Source organism: Anarrhichthys ocellatus, unplaced genomic scaffold (assembly GCF_004355925.1).
Source record: "Anarrhichthys ocellatus isolate YVR2014 unplaced genomic scaffold, GSC_Weel_1.0 scaffold3, whole genome shotgun sequence".
Lineage (NCBI taxonomy): Eukaryota > Metazoa > Chordata > Actinopteri > Perciformes > Anarhichadidae > Anarrhichthys > Anarrhichthys ocellatus.
Window position 1 is genome coordinate 4,464,924 of NW_022280033.1, and position 10,701 is coordinate 4,475,624.

Genomic DNA, 10,701 nt, shown 5'->3' on the forward strand with positions numbered 1-10,701 from the left:
AGATAGATAGATAGATAGATAGATAGATAGATAGATAGATAGATAGATAGATAGATACAGTAGATAGATAGATAGATACTAAACAAATGTATAGTAAGGAGACCTCACCTTCATGGCGCATCCATCTGTCGCTAGTTCACTCAAAAACACATGTGCTCTTCTGGTGTGTGATGAGAGAAAAAGAGATAGTGTGTGAGCTTTAAAATCTGTCGCTTCCCCCAGAGTCCCAGGGGAGGGGAGCCGGTCCCTCTCTCTGCAGCACAAATGTATGGGTCGTAAATGCACGTGTATGTGTGTGAGATGAGTGTGTGTGTGTCTGCTCCTCCTGCCTGTTAAATGAATGAAAACTCTAACACAGAAGGACACACCTAAATCCTCACACGATGCCTATCTGCCTCCATCCATCCGTCCACTATCACTTTTACCATCATCTCTTCTCCTCTCTCTATGCTTCCTGTCCTCCCTCTTCTCTGTCTCACTTTCCTTCTCTCCTCTCGTCTCACCGTATCGTGTGTTTATCCACCTCCTTCTGACTCTCCCTCCCTCCCTCCCTCTGTCTCCCCACCCTTTCCCTCTAATAGAAAGCTCACATTTCTCTGTTCTTCCATATAGACGCAGAGGGAGGGAGGGAAGAGAGAATAAATAAACGTTTTTTCCGTCCTCTCACCTAACTGTGCTTGATACTGAGCCGCCTTTGTGCTCACTTAATGAATCTCCACGTGACTAAAATACAATTATACACAGATTTATTTTTTATTATCAGTGACACTTGCAAACATTCATACTTTTATAAACTGCTACAACGTATTATCACCTACATCCTCGTTCACTATTTAGTTTTGCTTTCAGCTTGATCACATATGATGCAGCAAGTATTGCAATTATTGCACACACGCACAAACTAATCCTATTTCCTGTTCCTGTTTGCGAATGAGAGAGAGCTGTACAGAAAGAGATGCCTCGTGGTATTCAACAGTCATCGTGAAGTAATTCTTGGAGGTTAACTTCACATGTTTTTAAAGTATGCAAAGGCAGCACATTGAAATGCAGCACAGCTCCTTCTCAGAGCAGAGATAGTAAATCTTTTAAAGTCAGTCTCTGCCCTGCAGCTGTGTACTGACACGGACCGGCCAACAGAGGGTGCTGTTACACTTCACAGGTCAGAGCAGTACAATGAAGAAGGTATGGAGGAAATACTTCATTGTTGTCGGTCAGTGGTCAGCCAATGCCATTAAGACTTTAAGACTTTATTGTTCCCAAGGGGACATTCATCTCCACATCACTGTGCATGTCAGACAACAATACAACAGCTCAATAGCAACAGCACACACTTACACACTAGTGAACAGTTAACAGTAAAAGTATAACTTTGTTTGCCTAAAATCAGTCAAACATCATTTGTAAGAACTGTCAAACTTCCTAGAAATGCTGAACATTAACTGTTAAACTCAGTAGTGTAAATGCAAAATGGAGCAGAGAATGCATTGGCAAAAAAACCATAAACAAACATTATTACTGTAACTTAGACTTTACACAGCCAACATTCACAAATCACTTGCAAAGGTTATGATCTTTGTTATGTTTGCCCATGAGTGGAGCTGCTGATCTGTATCATGGGATATTCTTCTTGTTTATTTCAACAGTATGTGAAAAGAAGATAGCGATTCAAATCATCCACTAATATTATCCTAACTCTCATACTAACCCCATGTAATTCATCCTGAAATGTCAAGAGATGGATTCACAAGCAGAAATCTAAGAGGCTTTCAGTCCTTAAGTATTCATCTCATCCATGCTTGTTTAATCTATAATATATATCTACATGGCTCCTTTAGAACCTCTACAGGGATCTACAGAATATAAGATGCTATCAGATCAATAGCCAATCACGTGTCTATGGCTGATTTATTTCTACCTGCTGGGACTGCCTCTGAGCTCTGAAGTTTCTCTGTGTGTGTCTTTGTGCTCCACATCAGAGGAGCATTCATCCCCGAGGGGATACTGTCATTACAGTAGCAAAGACCTAAACCAATACAGTCATGTACACTTCTAAGCAGGAGCTTTCACTACAGTGCCTATTGCATGAACATAAATCTGTGGCTATTATGACGATACTCTGGTGTAGGATGTGTCAGTTTCTCGGGTGGTGTTTGTATTTGTCACAGGCGTCAGTGATGCAGCATCAGCACTCATCTCCGCCGTCCATCTGTAGAAGATGGGGAGTATTTGTAATTGCGTCGCTCTGCAGAACTGTGACTTTCTTGCTGACTTGGCGATGCTCACAACACGGGACAAGGGACTCTTCGCTCAGCCCTGGCTTATAATGACAGTTTGGTGTTGGTGTGTGTGTGTGTGTGCGCTAAAACAACTGGCTCAGGTCATTACTCGGCCAGTCTTCAGATATTAGCAGTAGCTTTCCTTGCCCTCAGGTAGGTGGTGGGGAGCTGGCAGATGCTGGGCTTCATGAAGGGGTCAGGCTGCTGCCTCCCTCTGGTCAGTCAGGCAGCATGCAGATATGTTTTGTCTTTTAACCCTTCAACTTTCTGCTGTACTCTATCTTGATGTTTTTCGAGCAGTATATTTTCCAAATCTACATTTTTACATTTTTTAGACAAACTGAAGCTCCAGAACTTCTTGCAATAAATGTTAGATATCTAAATGTAGAATGTGGTTTATCTATTATAAAAATATATACAGTATACAGTATATATTCATGTTCATCTGATTGTCACAATTGATGTGGCCATGAACAAATCAGTGTGTGTGTGTGTGTGTGTGTGTGTGTGTGTGTGTGTGTGTGTGTGTGTGTGTGTGTGTGTGTGTGTGTGTGTGCGTGTCATCCCACGTGTATTGAAGCTTCACAGCTTCTGTCTGGGGGCGAAAACCTTGAAAAGTGCTTCACCAACAAACATCAGCTGCTCGATGTTGTGATTTTGCCTCTTCATACAAGCGGAACATCTACCTGCACCAGATGGTGATTTGTTACACACTAAAATGTTACCGCAGGATCTCAGGGGTGTGAAGACAGGATACAGTCTCTAATTGCAGCGATGAGGCGACCAATGCACAAGTTGCAAAGTCGCCTAAGAATGTTACTCGCTCCTTCTCAACACATTTCCAAAAATGTCGACCTATTTCTGTAAGTCTACAACAGAGGTGTCTACTAAACCAAATGTAGCCTAATTTTTGCCTATACATCTGTATGATTTGGACATCTTATTAAAGACTAATCAACATGAATTGGTCCAGCGTCACCAGCAGTCAGAGTTATTAAACAAACCCCATAACCAAGAGGTTTGATCCCCGGAGCCTCACTGAGCCTCCTACATGTATGTTCATCATAGATGGGTCTGAATGAAAAGATCAGATGTATTGTGGTAAAGAAATCATAATCCCTGCGGACAGGAAGGGATCTTCCATCAGAAAAGCTGCTCAAAAAGCGACTAGTCTGTTTTCATGAATCATCACACCATTTGCAACCCGACACACACACACAAGCAACCAGATGTTGAAGGGAGAGACTCTGCAATAAAGGCATTAAGTGATGCACTCTGAAGCTCATCCACATCATTAAGGATGTCTGAGAGTGTAGCAAGCTTCCAATATTACAGCTATACGCGATGAATTGTTCGCTTTTGAAATTCAATACAACAATTAAAAAAACATTTAAAAAAACTCCTATTTAACCTCTGTTCTGAGCTCAATGCTGCAAAGAGCCAGAGAGCTTCTTTATAAAACATGAAGAGATTGTGCCACACAGATGTTTATGCTACATTTAAATCCTTCTGACATTTCGGTGACATATGGATTTCACAGATCAGTGAACCCCCCACAATCACACTCATGTAACACTTTTCAAACTAAAATAACTTGTCTTTGAGTCGAATGAGTTTCAGCTAATTGCCTAATTAGTTCACCTCATGAAAAAGCATGGGTAGGGCTTCCACTGGATTCTCACCATTAATCTGCCTCGGCTAGTGTGTGTGCGTGTGTGTGTGCGTGTGTGTGTGTGTGTGTATGAGAGAGACTGAAAGAGAGAGGTAAAAGGTTTGGAGTCTGAGACGCCACACAGTAAAGAAAAAAAATATAACAGCCAATTAAAGTAAATGAGATGAGAGAGATTTAAAGCTCCCATATGGTAAAACTGACAGCCAGCATATCAAACCCTTTTGTCCTGCAGAGAGACATTCAATTAGTTAGCGTTAAAACTGATAGTGTTCATTATCGTGGTAATGTGTAACACACACCTGCACACACACTCTCAGATGTGTTCACAGAGACACACAGAAACTGTTTTTAACATTGGGCAATAGCTCCCTCTACTGTTCTAAATGATATTAACCAAATCAATGTATAAACATTCATAAAATAGTTTATTCAATCTAATGTGTTACCAGATTGAGAAGATTGAGCTACTCAACAGCTGATCTATACAAAATAGAAGAAGCGCTTCATTTTAACACCTCTGTCCAGCATTTATAAGCAGTATGAGCATTGACTAAATGCTTTATATCGCACTATAATGTAGATGTAAACAGATATAACTGTTTAATAATGTGTGTGTATACTGTGACTGTACAAACTCTTCTTCACTGCAGATGGATTTATGCTGCAACTGTTTACAGCAAGAGAAACCAAAACACAGTGATTCATTATGTCTCACCAGCATTTAGATAGCCGCAAGACGACTGAAAGGCAGAATGAATGTTCAGAGTGTTGATCCATGTCATCGATTTCTGTGATTTTGGTTCAGCAGTGAATCGATGAGTGAATCGTCAACTTGATTTGTCGAACAGCTGCAGCATCAAATATTTTAGGTTAACTGCAAAAGGAAAACTTTAATTAAAAGCCAGAAGAAGGCACAACGTTAAATCGCTGCCCAAGTAAAGTGAAGCTGAACTTGAGCCAAGCTGCCAAACAGGGAGCCAAACTACCCGAGCATTAAGTTAATTGGTACCCTGGTCTCAAACACTCTACATACATTGATTTTTTTTGTCTGATACTAAAATCTGAATCACAGCAGCAACATATCCCTCCAACAGAAATGTATCTCTCTCATTGTCTCCAAAAGGACCCTTATAACTAAATCCTAATAAGCTCGGCTAACTTTAATCAGCCGCTGCAGGCAATGGAGTGTCCTCTCTCATTTTATTGGTTTCCCTTCCACTGGCTGTCCATCTGCCACACAGAGAGAACATCCTGTCTGACGTTTATGAGAAAACACCCCTAATGATGTTTTGTTTTTTTATTGTGGCAAACGATGACTGGGACATCTTAGTGAAAAATCAAAGCCATCTTAACAGCGATGTGAGGAAGCTGCTTTACTCCTGAGCTGAAGTGCTGAGAGGCAGTTACGGCACAAAAGCTCGAGGTGAGCGTTTCCTCCTGCTGGAAAGCTGTCAGATAAAACTCACCAATTAAAGATTAAAGGAGCACAAAACTGGAAAAACTTTGACTCAAACGTCTGAGCTGCAGAAGACATTATTGCTGCTCTGGTTTAGTTTTAAAGGACTATTTCTTCACTAGAGTTTAGTTCGACGTTGTGTGTTGTGTTTTTATCCCAGATGTGAGGAAGTTCTGTGGTTTGTCAGGTATTCAATTTGTTGGTTTAGCCAAAAAACAGCCAACAACAGAAGTTCCTCATTTGTTATAGTTCCAGAATATTTGATGAATAGCTTTATATGTTTTTACATGTAACCTCTATTCTCCAAATCAAAACTTTATTATTTGTATCTGTGATTGCCCGCTTCCAAAATGGATTCCATAGATCCTTCTGTTAGCCATTTATGCTTTTATTTGATACTTAATTAATGGTAGACAAGCGTCAGGAAGATGCACACACACCAGCACTGGGCACCATGAAATTGAAAATGCGATCAGTGTGAGAAGCCAGCTCTACTTTGAGCTGCCAACCTTTAAAAGTCCCCTGGGAGATTTCACCGTCTTTGATGCGGACTGTAAGCTGCTGCCTCGTCTACTTTGAGTCCATCTTAAGAGCATACAGAGAACACACTTTGGATCCAGTAATGGCCTCATTAGAAACCTGAAATGGTCATTTACCTCAAATGCAATGTGCATTAGAAACCAAGCATGTGAAATGAAAGCTAACATAAAATATACGTATCCATACAGACATAAACCAAAGACTCCTAACGGTAACATCCACTTAGATGCACTTAACATATTAGAAGAGCATTTGCAGTCAGCATAGGTTCATGTAACACGAAAGCTTGGCTAATAGCTATCAGCTGGCGCTCTGCTGTCTGTTTACAGGACTGTTAGACTGTGAGACAACAACAATTTCACAAGTTCACACTGTAGACGTGTAAGATTGATCTGGTGAGTTGGTAAAACATACGGTGTAGCGACAGTCACATTGTGTGTCTGTGTTTCACCCGTCTTGTGGGGACAAAAATCTGATCACACAGGCACTTTGTCGGGACTCACCTCCCTTCTGGGGACAAAATGGGGATAAGATGCACGTCCCCATGACGTAAATCATTACATTTTAGGGTGAAGACGTGGTTTAAGATCAAGGTAAATCTTCAGGAAATTAATGTAAGTCAATGTAACGTCCCCAAAAGTCATGAAAACACGACTCTGTGTGTGTGTGTGTGTGTGTGTGTGTGTGTGTGTGTGTGTGTGTGTGCACATGTGTGTGTTTGCAGAAAGGGGACAGGCTGATTGATCATCCTAGTTGGTTATGCAGACAGGCTTTGAAAGCAGCTCTCTGGACACGGCACTGTTCCCCTCCAACATCAAATATTCAACACACACCTTTTCCATCTTTTCAAAGTGCTAAATGTCTACACACACAGAAGCCTTGTGTAGAATGCTGATATTGAGTCTCCTAAGGACCTTACAGCTGCTTTGTAAGAGGAAAACCAAAGTGATCTGTGATGTTGAAAATCACAAAGAAATAAAAGACGGAGGCGGAGTGTAAAGTGAAAAAAAACAGCTTGTTAACAGAAGGTCTCCCACAACATAACCTACACTCAACAACGGTTTACAGCTGAAGCTCCTCAACACTGTTTGAATGGGACACAACAAATACACTCCATGGTACGCCAACACTCTTATGAGCGTACAATTAGGGCTGCAACTAATTATTTTCTTTAATGGTTAATTTGATTATTATTGGTTAATTAATTGAGCAATCGTAAAAATGTGAATATAATGACAATGATTTCAAATGTCTTGTTTTGTCCAACAAACATGCCAAAACCAAAGATATTCAATTGACAATGATAGAAAACAGAGAAGCAGCAAACGCTCACATTAAGGTCACTGGAACCAACAAACATTAAACAAATAGTTTCTGATTCAATTCCTGTAAGTCATCATTGTCCAGTAGTGCCTCCAAAACAAAGCCTGATCTCCAGTACTTGCATATTCTTCTTCTAACACTAATCCAGTCTTGACATTGCAGTCAACAGAACCAACTTCTTTATTAGATATTATTATATCTTAGTGCCAAAATCCACACTTCTCTCCTGTTTAATCTAAGCATTTTCACTGTGATGTTCTGAATCCCTTAATAAACCAATGATCAGCGTGGAAGAACATGCCTTAATGGATACTCACAAATAACGTTGTGTGTGATGTTTTAGTTGAGACAAATGCATGCATCCGCCATGTTGTGATTAAAACAACTTAACCTCTACAGCTGGGGACTTTTTTTCCTCTGAGACCTAATTTGACAAAGTGAAAGTGGCCGAGAGCTCTGGCACCAAGTTGTACATTGGCAATAGCAGACATAATCTCTGACTTACTTTTATGATCCTTATATAACATTTTAGCCACCACCGTCCTTGTCTCTATTAATATCCCACCAAAGGCGCAGCGCTTCTTGAGTTTCGTTAGGATGTGAGCCACTAAACAAAGCTTCTGTTGCTGCGTTGGCCTTCTTTGTCCGTTTGCTAAACGTTGTTTTCAGCTCATTTTACCTTCTCTGTCCCATGACAAGCTGCTGGGGACTTTGAGACACACACACATTTGTCTTTTACATTTGTGAATTTCAGGTTTTGTGTTCACCTTCCTCATGAAAATAGTATATTTTTGGATTTTTACTGAGCTATGTTCTGCAGTTATTGTCAAATGCCAGTCTGCTAACATCTCCTAATGTTATGCCGTCACTGCAGTGCTAACTCTTAATTGACAGGTGATTTTCAAATAATCATTTGTTGTCAGAAGGAGGCGGGATGTCTTGAACAGGTTAATGAATTGACTTTGTGTTATCAAATTTATGTGCATTTTTTAAACTTAAGCGAGCTGCTGGTGTCTGGTGAGCTACTTGCTGCTCTACGGTGTTAGTCAAATAGTGTTGGCTTTTTCAGTTCCTGTTGCACTACCCTTTAATCAAAGGATTTATTATTTTCTCACAAACAATGAAGTATTTCTAGAATATATATATATACAAGCCCAACATTTTAGCTCTCTCATTTTTATTTCATCATGTCGGCCTGCTTCCATCTGTTCCTCAGACCACAGCTCCAGTAATCAGAACTTACATGTTCCAGTTTGTCCTTCCTGCGAAGCCAGACACCGGCTGAGTATTCCCGCTGCTGCACTGCCGATATTATGGAATTTGCTGGAATCCCGAGAGCTGGCGTGCTAAACGCTAACCCCTGACCCCTCAGGTCCAGGGTCCCTCGTAGCTCCATATGGATAGATGGATGGTCTCTTAGTCTCGGTAAAATGAATCAATCAACTTGTTGATCTCCCGTTCATAGCTGAAGAAAACTTTTCCTTTTTGGGATGCAATTGCTGCAAGCGTTCAGCTCCAGTGTGTTGTCTTCTGATAGGGTGTTGAGGATATGGTTAAAACAACACTTTCAGTACAACCCTCCTCGCCTCTTCTTTTTTGTATGACCAAAAGATGACAAGATCTGGGTTTGAAGCATTATATTCCTTAAAATGCATCCCCTCACAGCTTTCACTGTCATCATATTTCTGTCTTCACCACTATTGGCAAATGTCCACAGGCTGTAGGAAATCCTCTTCCAGTGTGGCTCCAGAAAGCAGGGCTTCACCTTCTCATGATAATGCAGAGATCTCTGTAGATCAATGCTGGACTGGGTTTAGTAGAGCACAGACCTGTTAGGCTCAGCTCTCAGCACACCAGAGACGCCGACGACTCTGATCAGGACTTCCACTAATCCAGGCATCCCCGGTGTGGGAGTGTGTATGTGTGAGGAAGAGGAGGAGAGAGGAGAAGGGAGGGGTTCTGGAAACACAGAGGAAGAGGTGGATGGAGAGAGTTGTGGTGATGCAAAGGCAGCGTCAGAGAGGAAGGAATGAAGGAAAGACCCCCGTGTAAAACAGACACCAGTGGAACCAGCAGCCCTGATGAAAGTCCATGGACAAACCTAGACTTTTATCACTCCATAAACTCTTTCATTCTCACTATTTCTCTCATTCCAATTCCTCTCTTACCGCACACAACTCTTCTTTCTTTCGGATAATTCTGATCAGATCTTGTCATCCCTCGCTATATGTTGCCAACTCTCCCTCTCTCACAGTGTTTCGCTGCCTGCATGTACGGTCTTGTTCTCTTTCTTTCCACCACTCCCAACTGAAAATTGAGTTTTTCTTTTTCTTATTCTGGTGTGTTGCATTTCTCTTTTGACCCTGTTGACGGGGTGCTATCCCTGGATACACATATGGACTTCTGACCACAGACACACACACAGACACACTCACACACAAGCAAACCTTGGCACATCACAACAGAGTGGTGCAGTGAGGCTGCAGTACCTCTCTACCCTTAACTTGGCTTGCCAGAAAAGCAATAGAGCTTAAAATCTTTTAGTGGCTTTAATGGAAATTGGGCAAAGCCATACATGCTTTACACACACACACACACACACAATATTGAAACTTTGAAATAATTTATGGCAAACAGCCAGCACACCTTAACTCAAGCTTAAAATGGAAACCATTATAATTGCAAGATTTGACTCTCAGCTTCTGCTGTTGAGATACTTAACAGCTAACGATAGAATATCAACCACACGTGGGAGGTTATATTTCTTATAGCTTTTCTAATTTGTCTGTTCAATGGGACAAATAATCCATATTACGATTAATATACTGGCCTTTCTCATTTGTTTCAAGTGGCAGATAGTTATTTTGTGGCTCAGTATTCCTTCTCAACAATGCCGAGTCATGCACATTCATGAGGAAGCTCACAAACAATCACAGTCCTCCTACAAAGTCCCTCTCAGCCAGTCCAATCACACGTCTCTCTGCTGGCTGAGTGCACTGTATCAGTAGCCATCAGAGGAAATGCTCGCTGAATACTGAGCAGTAGAGGTTCAGGAGAGAACTTTTAACTGAACACGAGCCAACATAAACATTGAGCCGCACTAAAAGGCTTTCAGATTTAAGACATAGAAATGCATCACATCCGCTGGCAGGCTGTAAACCTGTCTCTAAATTGATGAAAAGCTTTCATTTCACTAAATTGAAGCAGAACTAAATATTTCCACAAATTATCATTAACGGGCTCAACCAGCACTGAGACAATACAGTGCAGAAATACACTACATCACCACTTCAATGTTGAAGCTGCAACACTCCTGAGGCAGGGCACAGGTTATGAAACCATAACTCAGGGCTTTTGAAGGGGACGCAGGGGGGGCATTTGTTACACATTCAGCGATAAAAACTAGCGATAAAAGTTTCCTACCAACGTAAAAT

General features: G+C 41.2%; 1 protein-coding gene across 2 annotated transcripts in view; it reads right to left on the reverse strand.

The window, feature by feature from the left end:
- The window catches only part of LOC116400456 (inactive phospholipase D5), a 42,552-nt gene extending 33,411 nt beyond the window's left edge, over positions 1-9,141 (reverse strand). The window contains exon 1 of one of the 2 annotated variants that reach the window (XM_031878299.1): positions 8,511-9,141. In XM_031878299.1, the coding sequence (XP_031734159.1) occupies positions 8,511-8,663 (153 nt within the window). In that variant the 5' untranslated portion in view covers positions 8,664-9,141. Of the gene's footprint in view, positions 1-108; positions 549-8,510 lie in introns of those variants that run through there. The other variant, XM_031878307.1, reaches the window with a different exon arrangement.
- Positions 9,142-10,701: the final 1,560 nt, after the last annotated feature.